At 47.8% G+C, this 21836-nt stretch overlaps 1 protein-coding gene across 2 annotated transcripts; it reads left to right on the top strand.

Annotated features, from left to right (window-relative positions):
* The first annotated feature begins 7986 nt into the window (after positions 1–7986).
* Positions 7987–17549, top strand: Pcare (photoreceptor cilium actin regulator). 2 transcript variants are annotated; one of them, XM_070024995.1, is made up of 2 exons: positions 7987–11722; positions 16837–17549. In XM_070024995.1, the coding sequence occupies exons 1-2, from the start codon at positions 8061–8063 to the stop codon at positions 17045–17047; spliced, it is 3873 nt and encodes a 1290-aa protein (XP_069881096.1). In that variant the 5' UTR covers positions 7987–8060; the 3' UTR covers positions 17048–17549. The 2 variants fall into 2 exon arrangements, 1 of the variants encoding a protein (XP_069881096.1); XR_011372463.1 differs by lacking the exon at positions 7987–11722 and adding an exon at positions 16493–16694 and having other exon boundaries at positions 16837–16921.
* The last annotated feature ends 4287 nt before the right edge of the window (positions 17550–21836 follow it).

Here is a 21836-nt window from a genome sequence, read left to right as displayed (position 1 = left end):
TCCTGGGTTCAATTTCCACAGGGGGAGATAGAGGCTGATAGACAGATAGCTCTTTAGTATCCAAAAAATTGCTCCCTTAGTATACATTTTCTAGTGTCTCTTTTTTCACATCTATAACTATAATTACCATTTATAATCACAAGCCTAAGAGTTGAAAGATGTCAAAGAATATTCAGAATCCTGAACACGACTGGAGAAGTTGTGTAAAAGCCAGATGTCACATAAGAAATTGCCACTCCCGGGGCTGGGAAGGTGGCTCAATGGTAGAGCGCTTGCCTTGCATGCCTGAGGCCTGGGTTCAATTCCCCAGCACCGCATAAGCAAAAAGGAAAAAAAGCCAGAAGTGGCGCTGTGGCTCAAGTGGTAGAGCGCTAGCCTTGAGCTGAATCGCTGAGGGACAGCGCCCAGGCCCAGAGTTCAGGCCCCACCACCAGACCCCCCCCCCAAAAAAAAGAAATTGCCACTCCCTCTCACGCAGGTCTCTGACCTACAAACATGACATGGTGTACCACCCCAGAGACAGGCAGGGAGCACAGGACTTCTGTCTCCAAAGTATCAGCCAAAACACATTAGACTCAATAGGTAATTAAAGAAGAGTTTAACAAAGGCACAGTTTTCAAGGATGTGGGCAAAGTTTTAGGAATCTTGGGAAAGGGCTGTGTTTGTTCTTGGGTTGTAGTAATAAAACATTACTAGCCCATCCTGAAAGCAAGGGCCAAAAGAGACAGACAGACAGAGACAGAGATGGAAAGAGACAAACATAGGGACAGAGAGAGTGTGTGTACGTGTAATTTTTAAAAATGTAGCTATCTGGAGAGAGTTCCTAGCAGGAAGCCATCTTCCAGAGGAAGCCATGGAGATCATGACCAGTAAATAAAGGAATCAATATCCAAATAGCTGGACCCACTCTTCTCCCTTCTTCTCTGTTCCTTCCCATCCTTGCCTCTAGAGTGACTCATCCCAGGGCTCTGCCTCCCTGGCCAGGGGGAAGGGTAGAGCCAGGTATGGAAGGTGGACCAGGGCCTGTTTGGAACAGAGTTCAGCAGGAAGGGAGAGTGGACCAGCAGGTACAAACAGATTCCACCTCACCTGCTACATCCCAGTCTCTCCCTTTGAGTCATAGAGTTTTAATCTAGACTGAGCCTCCTTAGAACTCTGAATATATACATATATATATGTGTGTATGTGTGTATACATATATATGTATACACACACATATATATACATATATATATACATACATATATATATATATATATTATTCCCACATCATGAGACTTCGCTCTGCTTTGCCATACAAAGAGAACACTTTGTACAGAAATTCCCATGGATTTTCCACGATTTGGAATGATAAGACAGTGTGGCTCCTTTGAGTTACAGCCTCTGATCAGGTAATAGCTTGAAAGAACAGCACTTAACAATCCCTTGGTCTATTCTTGAGATTGTACTGACACCTGGCTGCCTGTAATTATTGGAGCCAGGACACATTTCACAGTCACTGACTTGAGTATGCAAAAAATGTGATTTTCTCTATTTACCTATAATTGAGTGTAATTTCTCTACCTTGAGTCTCCATTCTGCCTCAAAGCAGAGAAATTATCGAGCCACTTTGAGATAAATGCATTCAAATCCAGTCATGTCTTAGTCAATTCAACTTTATAATTTAGACACAATTGAGCTTCAAACTTTCTTTCTCTGACTTCCCCCCTACACACACCCCTTCTTCTCTGGAATTAAATCTAAGCTTCTCAGGGCTTAGTTACAGGATTCCCTCCTCAATCATGCCTTGTCCTGTCTGGTCATGGGGGCTCAGAGATGGCAGGTGCTCCATTAAAAGGTGACCTGGGTGACCCCAGGGACAGAAGGGCCCCTCTTCACTCTGTCCTCGCCTGGCTGCCTTGTCTTTTCCTGGGATGACTCGTTATTGCTCTCTTTCCCTGTGAAATCTTGTTCTAATGTGGAAGCCTCAGGACATGTGGGGAAAGGAGAGTCAGCCCCCCAACCTTTTATACTTGGACACCGTTCCTAATCTTCCCATCAAGATGACATGCATATCTCCCCCAAGATTTGCTAAGCTTCCTCGTTCTCCGACTTCAGGCTATGGCCAGGAAGAAAGACACACACCAGCACCTCTTTCTTCTCTCAGGGACTTTCAGAGGAGGCCTTGAGATCAGAGGTGAAACACAGAGAGCCCCGCACTCCTATATGACCCCTCATCTTCTCTCCAAACTCTCCCCAACCGGCCCCCCACCCCCTGCCCCTGCTGCTCTACCACCACCACCACCTTTCCTGCGGTCCACCAAAGGGGATCCTTTCACCTTGGAAGGCAAGGATTTTTATGGACTTTGGCTCTGGTGCCCCACTGAGCTGCTTCCTGAAAAGCACTGGAAAAGTGTGGGAAGGGGCCTGAGGTCCGTGGAAGAAATCTAAGAAGCATAAGGACAAAGAAAAAGACATCCGAAGGTGACTGGAGGTAGTGCGTAAGGGGTAATTGAAGTCACATGGGGACATGAGGACGAGTGTAATGTGCCCGGTGTCTTTGTTCTATCAGCTTATTTCTCCCCCGTTTCCCATCTTATGAAGACCAATGAATGTCACAGAGAAAGACATCTCTCTATGAGCCAAGTGATAGTTTTTTCCTGCTGTTCTTGATGCCCGGTTGTGCCATAGTCCTTCTGGTGTCACAATCCTTCTGGCTCACATTTATCAGAAATTGTAGGGTTGCAGCCCTGTAGCGGGCAATATTTGCCAGTGTGGCAGTTTAGCAGCAGACAATGCCTGCCAGTGATGTAGCTCCACTGGCAGCATGCTGCGGTAGCCTTCTCAGGAAGAACAACAGCTAAACAAGCCAGCTGAGGTACTGCTTCTACAGCCATGTGAATAAGCTCGCTTGGAACCATTGGTACAAGCCTTCCGACGTCCACATCTCTCATAAGTATCCAGACCACAACCTCATCATGTCCCCGCCAAAACCACCCACCTGAGGTGCTCACAAATTCCTACCCCACAGAAACTGAGATACTATTTTAGGGTGATTTGTTATGCAACAACAGACAACTAATTCAGGAACCTTTATCCAACACCAACAGTATCATGGCTAGGACTCTTTCTGGTACAAAGCAAAATATACAATCCTGCATTCTGATTAGGAGTATGTGTGTGAAATGCATAAAGGTACACAGCTTAACTATTCAACGAAAGGATTTTTATGTAAATATACCTCTGGATAACAAGCAAATTGAGATATAAACCATTTCCAGAATCCTAATCAGTTCCTTCACCTTACAACTCGTCATCAGCTCTTCCTAGAAATAACTACTCTTGTTCTTATGTGTGTGTGCACCATTCCTGGGGCTTGAACTTGGGACCTGGGTGGTGTCTTTAAGCTTTTTCACTCAATGCTAACACTCTACCACTTGAGCCACAGGTCCATTTCTGGTTTTTTGTTTTGTTTTGTTTTGTTTTTGGTAGTTAATTGGAGATAAGAGTTTCATGGGCTTTCTTGCCCAGGCTGGCTTAAAACTGTGATTCTCATATCTCAGCCTCCTAAGTAGCTAGAATTACAGGTGTGAGTCACCAACATCTGGTAATAACTACTCTTTTACCTGTTCTTAAACTTCATGTCGGTGAACTCTTGCCATAGATACTCTTTTATATCTGGCTTCTTTCACTTGTCATAATAACATTTTTCTTGGAGAAGGATTTGGCTATGTTGCCTATATTCCTAAGTTGCCTTCAAACTCAAGATTCTCCTCTCTCCGCCTCCTAAGTAGCTGACACTACCATTGTGATAATAAGTCAGACATGTGCCCCATGCCTTCCTTAGCAACATAATTTTTAAATGTACCCATGTTGTTATGGGTTTCAGTAGTTTGGTCTTTCAATGCTGGGTAGCATTGCATTGTATAGTAGTATCTAATTGATCTATTTTCCTATTAGTAGAAATTCAGATTATTTCCAATTTAGGAATACTATGAATATAGCTACTCTGAATATTCTTGTACCAGACACATTACAGACCTATGCATTTAATACTAAAATAATAAGAATAGAATTGATGGATCATAAGGTGTATTTCTTCTTTGCCTTTGTTGTGCCAGCACTGGGGCTTGAACTCAGGGCCTTATGTTTTCACTCGGCTTTTTTGCTCAAGGCTAGAACTCTACCACTTGAATCACATTTCCATTGCTAGATTTTTGCTGATTAATTGGAGATGAAAGTCTCAAGGACTCTTCTGCCTAGACTAGCTTCAAATCTCTATCCTCAGATCTCAGCCTCCTATAGATAGGATTACAGGTGTGAACCACCAGTGCCCAGCTATGGTATATGGTTAAAAGTCAATTTGCCAAAATAGTATCACTTTCCACTCCCCCACTCCAAAAAAAATCTTCTGTTTTTCATTTGAAACAACCACAGGTTAAAAACAAAGAACACTAAAAGTGGGTCTTAATGAAAAAGTGAATAGCAATGTATAAACAGCTTCCTGAATTATTCATATGAATCAAAAAGGCAATCCAAGAGGTACAAAGCTATCTTACAGCTGATCCTCTCAGCAAAATCTTTTATTTTGATCATTGGTTGAGAAAAAAAATTTTTTTTCTGCCACTTAGAGCAAAGGTTTTCACAAAGATAATTCATACGGGGATTCAATTCCCAAAAGGACAGAAATTTGCATAGAGCATTCTTCAAGTGAGCCTTTCATTGCAAGACCTGAAGGGGAAAGATGATTCTTCACAGTGTCCCTGTTTACCGCCTAGCCTGGTGACAAATGAAACAACAGCTCAATGCCTAACACAGCTCGCCCCCAGGCACTGCTTCTTTCCCCTGAGTTCTGCTTCAAATAAACAGACCATAGAACTTTATTAATGATGCACTCTGGGACACCAGGCTGTGATTGGCAACAGACTCGGCACAGGGCCCCGCAGCCAATATCTAGCTTCACCACGCAGAGGAGGTAGCTCCAAGTCCTTTCTGATTCTGAGACATCCTGAAAGCGTTATTATTTCTCGTTGTGCACAGCCTAGCAAGTGAAAAAGTCTCAGCAACATCACAGATGCCACATGCAACCTTTTTTCACATTATGACAGTTCAGAACTGGCAACAACCTAGATGTCCAAATAGGAAAAAATGGTTAAATAAAAGCCTCCTGTAGACAGTGGAGATCGTTAGGTTTAAGGGCAGGGAAATTATACAGTGAAGCCCTAGAAAAACTCTGGGATCACTGTGAACTAAGCACAGAACCAGGCTGTGCAGACACGGATGGCAGAAAGGCCAACAGACAAGGTAGACGTCAGAAGTCTCCCAACCCAAGTGTTTTCAGTCAGTTCTGATACAGGAGTTAGGCAAGGAGTTGGGAGACCTGATGGCTGAGAAGGATGGCTTGGATGTTGGTAAGGAATCACTTCCTTGACTGCTGACATTAACAGAAAGACCATGACATACGGCAGGGTTTTGCTGTGGAAAGTGATAGTCCTGGTTTGTCCATACAAGGCCCAGAACCACCCTTCATAGGACATAATAGAGGAGCCAATGATGTCTAACCCACTCTCCAGAAGACAATGGCACATTGACACAGGTTTTTAGGCCTGACAACTCCCTTTTCCGCACACCTCAATAAAAGCTTGCGGTCTTGGAGGACCCAGGCTCACCCGCCATCTGGAGAACTCACTATGTTCTTTTGCTTTACCTTGCATTAATTAACCTGCCCTGGCCTAAGACTCTTCTGTGTCGATCTTGAATTCTTTCTTCAATGTGATCAACATCTTCTGAAGCCCAGGTCTAGTGATCCAAATCCAGTAACATTTCTAGACCATTCAGGAAATGTCTAGAGTTCGGTTCTTGACAAGCTAATCATTTTTTGCCAGTCCTGGGGCTTGAACTCAGGGCCTGGTTCCTGTGCTTCTTTTGCTCAAGGCTAGCACTCTACCACTTGAGCCATAGTGCCACTTCCAGCTTTTTCTGTTTATGTGGTACTGAGGAATCGAACCCAGGGCTTCATGCGTGCTAGGCAAGCACTCTACCACTAAGCCACCTTCCCTGCTTAATCAATTTTCTTATCACTTTTACAAATAGCCTACCTTCCAGGGAGAGGGAATAAAAAAACAAACAATTTTTGAGTATTCATCATGCACCAGGTACTTAGCAAACTGATTTGACTTAATTTTTATAAGAATTTAATGAATCGGATACTACAGTCACAAGTTTTTAAAAATTTATTTATTGTAAAGGTGATATACAGAGGGGTTAGAGTTACATAAGTCAGGTATTGAGTACATTTCTTTTTGAACAGTGTCATCCTCTTCATTTTCTCCCAGATTTTCCCCTCCCACCCCTCAAGTTGTACAGTTCATTTCAAACATAGTGTCTAGTGCGTATCACTGCTGAATTGGTCCACCCTTAGTCCCACCATTTCTGTGATTCCCTTTCCCCTCCCCAAATCAGATAAACTTATATACAAGACAAAGTATGCAGAAATTTAAAAAAAAGTGGCAAATTAAAAAGATTACCTCTGCGTGGCTGAGGTATATAAAGGATATAGGATATAGGATAAAGCTCAATAGTAGAGCATCTGCCTAATAAGTACAAGGGTCTAAGTTCAAACCCCAGTACAAAAAAAAAAAAAAAAAAAGCCCTCTACTGGGCATAGTGGAGCACAATTGTAATCCCGGCATTCAGGAGGTTAAAGGCTAAAACAAAAAGATCGTGAGTTTGGGAGTTTGAGAGTTTGAGGTTAGCCTGAGATACATAGGAAGACTGGAAGAGACAGAGATAGCAAGACAAAGGCAGAGAGAAACAGAGAAAGACAGAAGAAGAAGCGGGGGAGGGGAAAGGTGGTCTCTACCTCAGTAGTTCACTGCTTTCTCCACAATGAAGCAAGAGCTGGGATCTAAACCCACATCCCCCTCTCCAGGCTTTTGCTCTAGACTTTCCTGACAGGAAAAAAAAAGGGGGATTTAAAAGGAATTTCAAAACTGGCAGCTGCTACCCTTAGCCAAGGGCAAGAGTAGCATTCTCAGCTTGAGTGAAAGATGTGCTCGAAAAGAAAAGTACATTTTCTCCCTCGAGTTCTACTTCTAATGACTAATAACTCTCTACTGCCCAGGTTTAGCTGGCTTTCCTAGGAGAAAGATTTAATCAAAAGCCTCTTCCCAGAACAGCATGGCCCCCCTGAGCTCCCATGGCCCACAGTGACGAACTTAAGCTTTATATGGCAGTAAGTTTTCCTATTCTTCTCTAGACCAAGAAAGATGGCTTTCCTGCTATCTAACTCAATTTTCTCACACGGAAGAAAGCGACCCTTCTTCGTCATTCATTGTCTTATTATCTTGAGAGGTTGTCCATCACTCAGCTGGGCGGTTTAATTGAACAAGCCACAGAGACAACAGTATCTATTGTGTGTTTGGAGGTCTTCTTGATAAAAGTAAGTTGGAACACAGTTGGTTGATTTGCCCTTCACAAACTGTGAAGTTCACTTCTTCCCAGGGTCTGTAATCTTGCAAGCCTGAGATTGTCTGCCACAAATGCATCATCTCTTCCAGAGCTCTTTTTTTTTCCCCGCAATTACAGCTCATTTCTCTAGGTTTCATATGGCAAGGCGTCTGAACAGAATTAAAAGCAGAAGCACGTGCAAAAATAATCCGCTTCCCAAGATAGCAAATGCTGAGAAGTTCTATATTCGAACACACTGAGTGCTGACTGGCTAGGGTGTGATTAACCTAATAGGCTTAAAGCTCCACTTGCCATCCACATCTGTCAGGACAGGAGCAAAACACCGGCCCATAATCCTCAACACAGCTCCTTTAGAATTGTCCCGCGGCTCACTACCAGCAGAGGGTTCAAAACTTAGGACAACTGGACAGCTGATTCAACTTCCCTCTTCACCGTGGGCCACAGAAGTAAAGGAAGCAGACTCATAGTTTCCCATCTTCCATCATGGACTTCAAAGGACTCCAATCTGGACTTACGAGGATGGACTAGTAAGACTGCCTTTTGCTTCCATTTCCAAGATGACCCTGGCAATCATGAAAGTTATTGGTGGGAGGTGACTACTAGCTAAAACCATGGGGTGCACACCTTCCCACAGCGACATTGTAAACAGCGTGGCAAAGAGTGGCATTCAGTTTCTGAAAAAGCCCAAAGCAATTTTGCCAGGATGTCGGGGGAACCATGGAAGTGGTTCCATCCCCCTGTTAGTTAAAAGTTCCACCTGCTATGACCCTGGAGGGAGCTTGCCCCAGGGACGGAGGTGGACAGAGGGGCCATCAAGGGCTAAGAGGTCTCAAACGGTGACTGATGGTCTTTGTCAGCGTATGGGAAAGAGGGAGGGGCTGAGCCCCAAAAGCCAGACCTCCCCATCCAGGCTGAACAAAGCACAAAGCCATATGGCTAAGGACATTCCAGGCAAGGTGGAAAGCTCCCATGGGACACGAGGGACTGCCTTTCTTGGGGAAGGGAATGAAGAAAGCACTGCTCAGGCTACCTCAAAGCCATCATACCAGTCAGGCACACAGAGCCATGGTTGCCAAGCTATCCCAGAGTCAGAGGCCAAAGTGGACTTCCCTGAGCCCCTTGTAAAGGCCCACCAGCATGCCTACGCCTACCTGTACTCCAGCCTCTCCCGGTACGAAGCAATACTGCGCCTCATGCATCAGGCCAGCCAGACCCGGGAGCTGCTGCAGCCCATGCTTGGCTTCCTGCTGCTGTGCTGCGAGGAGGTCAGCCAGCTGTTGGGAGAGATCTCTAAGGATGGGGAGGAGCTACTCCGGGACGTGAGGGAGGATCTGGCTTGGCCATTGAAAAAAGGAGAGGTCTCAGAGCAGCCGGACCTCTTGCAGCAGCTGTTACAGTACACGGTCAGCCAGCTACAGGTACTCCATGGCACGGTGGCCTCCCTCACCGGCAGCTTCCTGGAAGGTTCCAGCAACTACCTCCACTCCACAGCCAGCCACCTGGAGACTAAGCTGAGCACAAAAAGGGGTGTGGAAGAACACCTCCTGAGATCTCTAGGGCAACTAGAGAGCCTAGCGAGTGGCCATAGGGACCCTGGGCTGCAGGGTCCACCCCTGTGCTCTGAGGACAGTGGCATTGGTGCTGACAATGAGTCCGTGCAGTCTGCAGACAAGCTGGGCAAACAAGGTAGCTGGGACTTTGCATCCGATCCCACGGAATGGAAGCCGGGGATGTCTCCACAAGTGGAGGCCAGACTGTCAGGACATGGCTGGCCGCCAAGTCCATTCTGGATGGGATCAGACAGACCCCAGGACTGCCCACTGTCCAGACCAGCTATGGCTAAGGTTCATCCTGCAGCTCAGAGTGAAGCAAGGACATCAGGCCCTTCCAGCCCAGGCTCAGAAACTGCCACCCCCAGGTCTTCGGAGGCAGGTAAGAGCATGGCGTGGGTCTCCCTGGAGAGTGGGGTCCCTGTGGAAGCACATCTACCTCCAAGCTCCAGGTTGGTAGCCGCTCCATCCCTCAGTGAAGGTCAGGACAGCAGCTCTGAGGAAGAAGATGACGATAGCTGCACACGTCCATGCCCAGGCCAGGAAAGCCCTCCGCATTCCTCCAGACCCCGGTCTTCTCCTCCTGACCGGGAGAGCCTATTTCAGCCACACGCCCAGAAACTTAAGAGCCCCCAGGCCCGGGAAATGATTCTGAAGATGAAAGAAGCCATCAGTGAAAAGATCAAGTTTGTTCCTGTAGCTTCTGGCCACCAAGACTGGGCTGAGGAGGAGGAAGATGGTAGGATCCTGGTCCCACCGAGGCCTAGCACTGTCAGTGGCAGCAGGAAGAGCCCTGAGAGGCAGAGGAGGTCTCAGTCAGAGGGCTGTTTGAAGAGCCACGTGGAGGACCCCACACTCCAGGAGCTACGGAAGGTCCAGAGAGACCTCAGTCAGAGGCTGGAGATGTTTTATGCCCTGGGTGTCACCCAGAAGGGACAGAGCCAAGAGCCGCTTCCACAGCGCAGAGCGGTGATGCTCGGTACCCGCCACAGCCACAGAGCGAGCCCCAGCGGCACCATCAGCAGGCTCAAGGCCTCCCTCACCAGAAACTTCAGCATCCTGCCCAGTCAGGACAAGAGTCTCCCACAGAAACGCAGTCCCCACCCTGAGAGGGAACAGCCCTGGCCCGGGAACGCTGAGATGCTGCCAAATGCCACCCCCTCGGGTGAGGCTGGTGTCACTGCCAGGACCACGGACAGGGCCAGAGGGGACTGTCCTAGCAGAGCATCCGTCAAGAAACTCATTGAAACTTTCAGTCCTTCTGAGAATCTAAGGATGCTGGGGAACCCCAAAAACTCAGGGTCAAGTCCCTGCCTGAAGAAGTGGGGGATTCCCACCATGCCCCCCAGATTTCCGATATACAGAGGGCTTGCCCCTTTGTATCCTAAGCCCCAAATTTCCCCCACAGTGCAAAGAGACTGTTTCAAGGTGGGTACAGGCTGGAGGCCTTTAGCACCTATCTTCCCCCCTCTACCTACAACAGAAGTGTACCAAAGTGAGGAGATTGACTGTGAGACCGGAGGGGACCCCGAGGATCTCCCTCCGCCACCTCTGGAAGTCCTCATGGACAATTCATTCGCTTCTCTGGAGCCCCCAGATGGCAGCGAGATGGCAGGGCACTCTCTTGAAGAGACCCCAGCCCCCGGGCAAGGAGAGGAAGGCCCTCCCAGAATATGGCCTTCCACAAAGCTGAGAGTCTCCATGGGCCTCCTTGACTTGCTACCCAGTAAGGGCACTGCCAGCTCCCCAAAGTTGCGTGGCACAGGACCAGCAAGCAGCAGAAGTGGCAGCAATCCCAGGAAGCCCACCTCGGATCTGAGCCACCCACCAGCAGCCAGCCCAGACCCCCCTGTGGAGGCCGGGGCCCAGAGTCAGACACAAACAGAGGTTGCAAGCATCTCCAAGCACCACCGTAAGGCACCACCCTGGCACCACACCAACCCCGTGTCCGGGCAAAGCAGGACTATGGAGCCCAGCCTGGCCAGGCCCACACAAGGACCACATTCTCCTGAGGCCTCCAGGAGCAGCCCCCACATCGTCAGAAAGGCCTCTCCCACAAGGACCCATGGGCTACCCCAAGCAGACAAGAAGCAGCGAAGCATGCCTGCAGCTCAAAGACCTGCCCAGCCCAGCCTCCCCTCCATCTTCAGCTCTCCCAGCCCACCACTCAGCCCTGGAGCCCCCAGCCCATCCATGAGCCCCAGGACGCTAAGCCCACCAACCCCAAAGAAACAAACTTCCCCACCACCCCAGCACAAGCTGCCCAGCCCACCCCCAGGGAGCCCACCTGCTCAGCCCAAGGTCTCCAGCCCTCTTGTCCATCTCTCCCCTTTCCCCAACACCTTCCCATCCCCACCAGTGTCCCCCTCACAGGGGCACAAGGACACAAGGGACTCTGAAGAGAGTGAAGCCACCACTGCCAAAGCATCTGAGAACACAGGTTCCATATTCTGCTCAGCCACCTCCTCTCTCTTTGAAGCAAAATCATCATCCTCAGCAGCCCACCCATTGGCCCCACTACCAGAGCCTGGGGTCCCTCTTGGGATCCCTGCGGGATGCTGGAGGAGGAGCTCAGGGCCACGGCCAAGGGCAGATTTGCAGAAGAGGACGGTTCTGAGTGCCACCAACCCTTTGCCTTTTGTCAGAAGGACAGCTCCCCACCGCCACCCCGGAGCCCCTCTTTTGCTGCCTGGTTCTTGGGAATCTCAGCCTGGCCACAGCAGGTAAGGAGTGTCCCCAGCTACCACCATTCCCTAACTTGGAGGAAGTTTTCAAACTATGCTCTAGACTGGAGTCTGGTCTCCCCTTGACCGTGAATGAGTGTTTTCATCTGACATATAGCAGCTGAGTTCCACTTCTCTGACAGATGGGGAAACTGGTGGCCCACTCCCTGCATACGGGTCTAGACCCAGAAGGCAGATTCTGGTGTCTCTCACTCTCTAAGAGGTTCTCTCCATGGTCCCAGGATCCTTCTCAACTTCTAAAGTTCACTGAGGACCCCAAAGTTATATCTACTCACTTTTACTGTGTTAAAAGTTAAAACTGAGAGCTGAGACATATTTGTTATATTTTTAAAAGAATAACCCCATTCTATGTTAACAAACAATATATTCCTATAAAAAGAATATAGGTATGCCCCACTATTCCTGGCCAAAGAGTGTGTGTGTGTGTGTGTGTGTGTGTGTGTGTGTGTGTGTGTGTGTGTGTGTGTGTGTGTGTGTGTGTGTGTGTGTATGTGTGTGTGTGCTCGAGCACGCGTACATGCACACACGCGTTTTCCTGGGGTTTGAATTCAGGACCTGGGCACTGGTCCTAGGCTTTTGTGCTCAAGGCTTAGCACTCTGCCACTTGAGCCACGGCTCCACTTCTGCCTTTTTACTGCTTAATTAGAGATAAAAGTCTTTCCACTTCGTCTGCCCAGGCTGGGTTTGAACCACAATCCTCAGCCTTCTGAGTAGTTAGGATTACAGATGGGAGCCACTCATGCCTGGCAAAAAAGAAATAATAATGATAATAATAATAATAATAATAATAAAGTATATTTTCTTTAAAAAAACTAGTGAAAAGAATAACACTGTCTTACATTTTTGCAAATCTCATTAATGTCTTGTTTAGTAGGAAGATAGAGGAATTCTCAGAACTGCTTCTGCAAGTCTGGTAGATTCCAGAAATATCCTTACCCCACATTCCCAAGAGAATGAGAGCAAAGGGCAGATAACATTTTCAAATTAGGAAATAATTTGAACCTGCTGAGCCCCCTGGAAGTATCTCTGGTATACCCAGGAGTCTGTAGACCTCACTTTGTGATTGGCTCATCCTGGAAGTATGCAACTAAAATGTCTGACTTCCCCTAGACCCAAGGACCTGGCTCCGCTCCACCACCTTGGGAGGCTTTAGATAAACAGCATTCATGAACGCTGAGCCCCAGGATCAAGCCAAAGGGCTTCCCTACCTGGCCTGTGCAGACTGAATTTCTAGTGCACTTTTCTCAGGAGGGCAAGTGGTTTGTGTGCCACTGACACAGCCTGAAGACAGATCTAGGCACATATGTCAGGGAATAAAGTCAGTACGGCTATTGCATGAGTGTTGAAAGGACGCATATACTTGGTTGATAATTTTGCAGAATCCATGGGGAAGATGTCAATTAGAAAACTCTTATTAATACAATGCATCCTGACGCCAGATAAGACAAAGCTGGACCAGCATCTGCCTTGCCCACAGTTGTGTAAACCAGCAGTTAATTTCTGCCCAAGTGATATGCATCACAGATTTCACAGTCTGTCCCAACATAAATGGTCTTTTTTTTTTTTTACAAAGTACCCGGTAGTCAATTTTAAATAAAGATATTATCTCAGGAAAGTTATGCATTATAATAGTTATATAAACTTCCCCGGCCACTTGAAAGAAATGAAATATTGATTATTTTCTGTAAGAATCTTAATGTAATGTTGCTCTTTTTTTTTTACATCTAAAATGAGCTTCCTACAGCACAGTGGCTTTCATCTAAGAACCTCTATAAATGTTAATGCATTATTCTTCACACCAGCTACTTATTCCGTTATTAGATTTCTAAAACTGTGCCCTTCAGGAGAAGAGCTTGAGAGAACAGGGACAATAAAATGGCATTAATTAAAAACACTAACATTTTAAACAGCAGGAGCTATAAAATTGCTCAAGAACATAAAAATTGTTCAAGAAGAAAATAAAGCCCTGTTCTCAAGCTTCTCCTTGGAACAGAGCAGCCTAAAAGGTTGTTTTATATCCTAAATTTCAATATGTGGTGAGAAGAACTCGTAGCTTGAGAAAAGTCTGGTCAAGGTTGGGTAGAAGGTCACCATATAACTTGTACACATTTTCCTGCCTCTCAGTATGACCACACCTCTAAGCCATTCCAAACTTCAAGTGCCTGATGGGAAAATGCTCATCTCTCCCCACCACCACCCCCAAAATAAGAATTTAGTGTCTGAAAAAGAAGCATCCCAGCTGTAATAGCTCTGAACTTTTGTCTCTTTGTGGAAGGTAAACACCATTTTCTGCTATACTGCCTATAGCGAAGCAGCAACTGGGACCTGGGCATGATTTCTGCAAGATTATGCAACAAGCTAGAGCAGAGAGTCCGAGGATGCTCAGTGCCAGCTGACCCTCACAGGGGAGCTGCTAGGACACAGCCAGGTCTGCTGTGTCTTACAGAGTGGCAGCATTACTAGGTCAACTGCCCTGAACTTGGCTTTGACTCCCTTCCTGCCACCCCACGCTAGGCATGAGCCCCTTTAAAAAACAAAAATCATCCGATGGTTATATCCTCCAGGTCTTAGGGATCTGGGGATAAGGAACAGCCCCTGGAAGCTTCATCAGGAAGCTCAGTTTCTGTGCTCTGACTGCTAGGAGTGTGCTGAAAACCCTATGGGGTGCCAGATTCTAGTGTGTGCACTCAAGAGTTTCCTCTAAATGCAGTGTTCTTCATCTTCACCTGTTCGGATCTGGCAGAGGAAGGACTCATTGCAGCCCCTGCCAGCTCACCTCACCAACCAGCTCAGGTGGTCAGGGCAGGTGGGTAGTCTGCACCTCTAGCAGCTCTGGGAAGAGGGGAACCCTAATCACTGGGTGAAAACAGAAAATCAGACTCCTAGCCTGACCATCATGTACAAGTGAGATCTGGTTTGGGTGGAGAACGCTCTAGACCAAATTGTTGAGCCATCATGGGAGCCGCCATGGAGTGGTATGACACAGCCCTCCTGGAGGTGTGCCCCTTTCCCTTCCTGTCAGAGCAACAAAGGCTGGGCCATAGAGCAAGGGCATCTTTGCATGTGACTTCTGGCTCCCTAAGGGCTAGGAGAAAAGAATGAAGGAAGGTGGAAACTGTGGCCCACAAATCACATCAGAACCTGAATACATGCAGAGACCTGTGAGAGACCAACACAGAAGAAACTGGCTCTAAGACACATGGCCGTGGGTTCCTTGTTGCCTAGAAACCATGGGTGGCCACCTTGCCCTGCCCTACCCCACCTCTACCAGCTTGATCTTGGGCAGATCAAGCACAGATTTGTCCTTCACTGACTGGTTGCCCCATGCACAGAGCTGAGCCAGAGTGCACTGCAAGAATTTTATGCAGGGATGCATGGCTATGAGTCCTGCTCTTGAGGTAATGGACCCAAAATAATTACCAAGGCCCAAGCTCTCTGTGCCCTGGTGCCCACCTGTAATAGTGACCCCTAGACTCCTTTCCAGGAGTGATTTCCTATCTATCAGCTGTACAAAACAGCATTATAGTGACAGCTACTAATTCAAAGAGCATGTATGTGCTGGTTATATACTAAGCCTTTTTTCCCAGCACCAGTGGCTCACACCTGTAATGCTAGCTGCTCGGAAGGCTGAAATTTGAGGATTAAGGTCCAAAGCCAGACTGGTCTGAAAAGCCTGTGAGACTCTTATCGCCAATTAACTATCAAAAAGCTGGAAGCAAATGCAGCAGTGGTACCCACTGGACGCTATGTTGAACGTAAACTATACAACTAGTGGGTGGGAATGGGAGGTAGAAAATTGGGAGAAAGCAAGGGAAGGGCTGACATTGTCCACAATAAATGCATTGATTATATGACTTCTATAACTGCAACCCCTCTGTACATCACCTTTATAATAACAATTTTTAAAAAGCTGGAAGTGGAACTGTGGCTCAAGTGGTAGAAAACCACCAGCCTAAAGGAGAATGCTCAGGCCCTGAGTTCAAGCCTCAGGACTCAAACAGGCATAAGATAAAAGAACTTTGTTTCCTCTTGCATTGTTGTCTTTGATGCCGGATGAGATAGGTGTTATTAGGGCTTTCCGTTTAGCAAGAAGTAAACCAAAGGCCTGGAGAGATTAATTAACATGTTGCCAGGCTTACAACTGGTAAGGAAAGAGCCAGGACTTAACTCAGGCAGCCCGAATCCAACCTCTACCAGGACTCCCAAGGCCAGCCTGGGAACCAGTATGGTTTTTGGAGCTGGTGCCTTCCATGCAGAGCTGCTCTGTGGCCCAGGATACCCTCTGCCCTGCTTTTCTGAAGTATGTCTAGTCAGACTGGGGATTACCTGGGGAGAGGTCTCCTCTGTATGCACAGCCCCCCTTAGCTGTGTTATCCTCAGTAGCTAGGAAGTTCTGTTCTAGCAACTGCTGGGCGAGGCTGAGCCAAACAGGTCCTGCCTCATTCCACTCAGGAAAAGGGTGGCCGATGTGCAAAGCAGGTCTTCTTTGGTTTGTTGTGGGGCTTTGGGGTTTTTCGTTTTGGTTTGTTGTTTTTTGCTGTACTGATCTTTATTATTATTGTAAAGGTAATGTGCAGAGGGGTTACAGTTACATAAACAAGATAATGAGGACATTCCTGTGGAACACTGTTGGCCCCTCCCTCGTTTACTCCCACTCCCCCCCCCCCTTCTTGTTTGCTTTTAATTAAACTAGCCAAGCTGCACCCTTTCCTCAGCAAGAAGTACTTTCAAAACAAAAATACAATAAAGGCCCAGCTCCCAGAGCTCAGAAGTCGTTGCTTTGTCCAGAGCAGCCGGAACCTGGGATAGGGAACTGGGCAGGACTCAATCTGCCAGCAGAAGGCCTGGGAGCTGCTTCCCACAGCCCGGCCACAGCAGGCAGGCAGGGGCAGAGCCAGCACAGCCCAGCCTGGCAAGCCTGATAAGAGAGGACAGAGGCCTGGTGCCAAGGGTAAGTGGCCGGGCCTGGCTGTGGGAGAGGGGTGGGGCAGGGCAAACAGAGCAGAGTAGGGAACCGGGAGGGGCTGGGGAAGGAAGGGGAAGGAAGAGCAGAGACCTGCTGCATGACCTGTCCTTGTCCTTGTTCTTGGCAGTGGTGGCAGTGTGGAGAGCTCCAAGCAAGACACTACACCTTGGAGCAGCAGTCCCTGGGCCCCAGAGCAGCAGGGTGGTGGTACCAGGCGGGCATCTCCCCCAGAGCTCTACGTGCTGGGCCAGGGGCTGCAGCCAGAGGCCCGAGTCAGCCGCACCCAGGACAAATGCCAGCGAGGCGAGGCTCCGGCAGGAGACGCTGTGACAGACTGACCAGCGGGGTCACCCTGATGCCAGTCACCTGAGGAGACACAAGTTAACAGTGTCACCCAAAAGATGGTGGGCCAACCAACCTCAATTCTAGAAAAGTCTGGAAGATGCACTGCTCAAATTTTAAACCATCACTCTTTTCAGTCCCAGATCCTACTTTGCCTTGGAGTTCAAAGGTCAATCAAAACCTTAGATCTCACAATGGTACTCTATAACCTTCTCTCCAAGTGCTGGCCTTTTGGTAGTGATGGTGGTGGTGGTGGTGGTACCAGTACTGGGGCTTGAACTCAGGGCCTGGGCACTGTCCCTAAGCTTGAGCCACCTCTCCAGTTCTGGTGGGGGGTAGGGGTAGTTAATTGGACATGAGAAATCCCATGGACTTTCCTGCCCAGACTGGCTTCAAACTGTGATCATCATATCTCAGCCTCCTGAGTAGCTAGGATTACAGGTGTGAGCCACTGGCACCCAGCTTTACTGGCCTTAATTAGGGGGGAGGGAGTAAATATATTTCTTACATGCTTAAAGAGCCTCCTGTTTTACATGGTAACAATGATATCATTTCATCCTCACAAGAATGAATGAATCCAAAAGTGTTCTCGAGTTCCACAGACAAGAAGAACAGAAGTGGGAGGGTAGAGAGCCCTCTCCCCAAGTGACTCGCTGTAGTTCATACAGATAAGAGAACCGAGCGGGAAATCGGTATGGATGGGGATGGCCCTAGACTAGATCTTTTCATTTTATGTCATTGTCCTTGATCGTGCACACCCCTTACAGCTAAGGTAGGCATACACGGAGTGGGAAGGCTTTGATTTCTCAGGCTAGGAGATGACGTAGCATTGAAATCCCCATTACCAGCTTTGTTTGGAAGCTAATTGCTCCCACACTCAGAAGACTGAGAAGGATTAGAAAACACAGCCCCACCTCCCACCACCTCAGCTCAATACCAAATGCTACAAAGGCAAAGCCTGCTGCTCCCAGCCACACCTCAGCTACCCTTAGCTTAAGCCCTCTCCACACCCACAGGTCTGTGTCTTGATCTGAGTGAGCACAGCCAGGCTAAAACCTCTCAAACAAAGCAGCCCTGTTCTCTGCACCCAGTGGGCATTGGAGCCTACAGGATGGGGTGGGTAGGCTGGCATGCCTTCTTCACCCAGCTCCAGGTTTGATGGCCTAAGTCTCTTCCCAGATCATCTGTGTTACTTCTAGCTGGAGCTACTTGCATTTCTACTAAAATGAAAGCAAAGAATGGCCATTCGTACCCAAAAAACTGCTCCTGCCAAGGAGCAAGACATTTGCTAAGGATCTTGGGATTTTTCCATCAGAGTACTTTCTGTTTAGAAAAGAATTTACAGCAATCGGGTGATTCAATGCCAGCTCAATGAGTTGTCAAAAGACAAGAATTCTCGCCCACGGGTACAGCTGAGAGGCAATCTTCCAGATCGGTGGCAAGGCTGGTTTTGTGTGTGTGTGTGTTTTTTTAAGTTTGAGAAAATTATAGACTTCTAATCCTTTCTTGGTGAAAGAGAGCATGTGCTCAAGAACAGATCACACTGGGTCCTAAGGCCTCCAGCAGGCTCCCCCAGGGCACAGCTGTTGGCTCTGAGTAAATGAATCTCATCTGACTTTGTCTACTTGTTAAAATGAGATAGGACACCCGAAGAACAGATGACTACATGACCCAGAGGACACATTCACCCCGCCATTGGGAAATGTCTACACACTCAGCCACTGGCTCCTGTTTGCGAGTGTCACTACATTAATCTTAGAATAGTGCTCCGGCCAACAGCCTGTGATTCTGGTATGAGCAGTACCTTACTTAGCTGGGTAGACGCTGAGAACTATCTGGGCTGAGGCAAGTGACGTGATGCCCGAAACTTGCTGCTGTAGAGCTGGGCACCGTTCCTAAACAGTTGGGCAGGCAGCATGGAAGCAAGCCAGCAGGCCTGGGCGAGCTGGGCCCAGCTGAGTTCGTGCAGGCAAACATGAGTGGTTTGCGAGAACCGGCTTCGGACAGCATTGGTCAGAACGTGGCCCTTGCCCCATGCTAGGGCCCTCCATGTGGAGGTCTGGCGCTGTGAGGCAGGAACCCCTCCCCCGCCCCCCCCCCCCCCCCCCGCAAGGACTGCACAGCTCGTTACACAGTGAATGAGAGACTGGGGTGCAAATAGGGTATAATCAGGGGCAATATAAAAAGTCTGTTTCTGGTCCCAGAACCTGAAGGTTAGCCGGATCAGCCTGAGGGCAGGCGGGGGGAGGGGAGAGGAGTTGAGTTCATTTGTGTTAAGAGCTAAAAGCGAGCAACTGGTATCCTGCTCCACCATAGATGGATCAGCATTATACAGAACTCCCTAGGAAGAGTCTAGAATGAATTACTTCTACCACTCTCCATGAATGTGCCTGGCAAGAAGCCCTCTGTGACTAGAGCAGCCCCTCCCCCGCAAGCCTGGCTGGTAAGCAGCGGCAACGGCTCAACCTGCCAGGCTGTGGGCACAGAGAAGACGGACAGCCGCTTCCAGTTCCTGCCATGAGCCAGTGAGCATCTGGGACTCCTCCTTCTCCTTCTGGAGGACTTTTCCACTAACTAAACACCTTCCCATGCCAAGACAGTTCTGAGTTCCTGCCATACATCCCTCCTTATGATGTAATGACAGGCCCCAGCTGCTGGCAGGACCAGAGAGACAATGAGCTGCCCAGTGGCCCATAGGCAGTGGGAATTCCAAGTCAGCTTTTCCCGGAGCAGATAGGGAAGGGTTGCTAAGCCCAAAGAGCTGGGGAATAATAAAGGTCAAAGGTGAAGCAGTGTTAAGGTGACACAGGAGCAAATGAGTCCATGCTGCAGCTGTATTGGCCACCAAACTTCACCTAACTTAAGCTACAGGTAGTATTATGGTGTCCACCCAATTGGGTCACTCCTATGGACCAAGTCTATGGTTCTCCCTCAGAGGGCAGAAATGATGACCACAGAGGGCAAGTTCAATTTCACAGCTTCTCAAATGGGCCACTCTATTTTGAAGGGGAGGGAAGTCACTAGAGTTTGAACTCAAGGCCTTGAGTTCAAGGTAGGAACTCTACCACCTGAGGCATACCACCAGCCCTTTTTGGCTTTAGTTATTTTTTGGATAGAATCTTGAGTTTTTGCCTGGAGCTGACCTGAGACCAAGATTCTTCTACCTGCAGCCTCTAATATAGCTAAGATCGCAGGCTCATGCCAGTTTATTGATTGAGAAGGGGGCCTCATGAACTTCTTGCCCAGGCTAGCCTTGAACAGTGATTCTCCCAAGCTCCACCTTCCCAGTAGCTGGGATGATACGCATGAACCATGACATCCATCCAGGATCTTTCTTGCTCTCCCTTTCCCCCTCCTGCAAAGAAAACTACTCTTTTTTTTTTTTTTTTTTTTTTTTTGTCGGTCGTGGGGCTTGAACTCTGGGCCTGGGCGCTGTCCCTCAGCTCTTCAGCTCAAGGCGAGCGCTCTACCACTTGAGCTACAGCGCCACTTCCGGTTTTCTGGTGGTTTATTGGAGATAGGAGTCTCATGGTCTTTCTTGCCCGGGCTGGCTTTGAACCGCGATCCTCAGATCTCAGCCTCCTGAGTAGCTAGGATTACAGGCGTGAGCCACCAGCGCCCGGCTAAGAAAACTACTCTTGCTGAGTTAAAACCACTTCCTTTGAACAAAAGAAGAATGAAGTAGGGGTGTGGGGGGGGGGGGGGCGCCAATGGACTCTATTAAGATTCATGAGTATGCTTTTTCTTCATTGAAGTAGAAACCAGCAAAGGTATGCTGGGTATAAAGATAAGGAAGATCTCCCCACAAATCAATTTAGGGGGTGAATACCACCCAGATTCTTATTGAGCCAACTCCTCTTGGGAAGCACATAGCCATCATCCTCCATTCTGAAGGGGACAGGAGAGCTGTGGTGGGGAGGTGCTACTCTAGCCTTTCTCCAACACATTAGAAACACAGCAAACAGATCTGCCCCAAGGGAAAAACACCATTTTCTGATGCCAGCAAAAGGATTCATGGAGGAACAGAAAAGCAAATATAGTATTCTGGCAGATGAGTTACAGCTTTTTGCAAGTATAAATACAATCCTCGTGACGCCATATAACATCTCTCTGCTTGGAGCTGCACCATTGTTTACTCTAAGCAGCATGTGTTTTCCTTGCCACACAAGACCTGAACCTAAAATAATCCGTGTTGATAGAAAATGAAGAGCAGACAGACCAGAGAGACTTTCCTTTTATTGTGAAGAGCTTATATTTGGCAAGGCTTGCTTGATAAATCCTACAGTGTGAAGTACAAGGGATTTCGAGAACGGTATTCTATTGCTAAAATAAACCAATGTTTTGCATGTGTCAGGGGAGAGGGGTTCAATAAATTATATGTGTTGGCTTGTTTGTCAATTGATCATCTGGTCATCTGTTTACAAGCTGCCAAGTACCCACTCTATCTTTCAAAGGAAATTTTTGCAAAGGTAATATATTTTTAAATAGCCTCACATCAAAGATGCTGTTGAACTGTCATAAAATAAATGTGCTCTGAGCCTATCCTAGAACATGTTATACTGTGCTATCGTTTACTCCCTGTACCTACCTGAAGTTTAAATAAAGTTCCATCAATCCATGCAGACGGTTTTATGAAATATAATTAAAGATGCATTGCACAGGAAAAGGAGCAAACAGTTAATTCACTCAGCTCTCTAATTCAATTTTATGGAGGGTCTTGGACTGTCGGCTTGATTACACTCATGGCCATCAGAAAGTCACATCGCTGATCACCTGTGTACCCTG

This window comes from Dipodomys merriami, unplaced genomic scaffold (genome assembly GCF_024711535.1).
Source record: "Dipodomys merriami isolate MVZ:Mamm:240054 unplaced genomic scaffold, mDipMer1.0.p SCAF_17, whole genome shotgun sequence".
Lineage (NCBI taxonomy): Eukaryota > Metazoa > Chordata > Mammalia > Rodentia > Heteromyidae > Dipodomys > Dipodomys merriami.
Note: the sequence above shows the minus strand (reverse complement) of the source record. Positions and strands in the feature narration are given on the sequence as shown.

Bases quoted from the DNA above. Each gene is read 5' to 3' on its own strand.
- Pcare (XM_070024995.1), top strand. From the start codon at position 8,061: ATGGGGTGCACACCTTCCCACAGCGACATTGTAAACAGCGTGGCAAAG. The intron at 11,723-16,836 runs GTAAGGAGTGTC...TGTTCTTGGCAG, and splicing joins TCTCAGCCTGGCCACAGCAG to TGGTGGCAGTGTGGAGAGCT.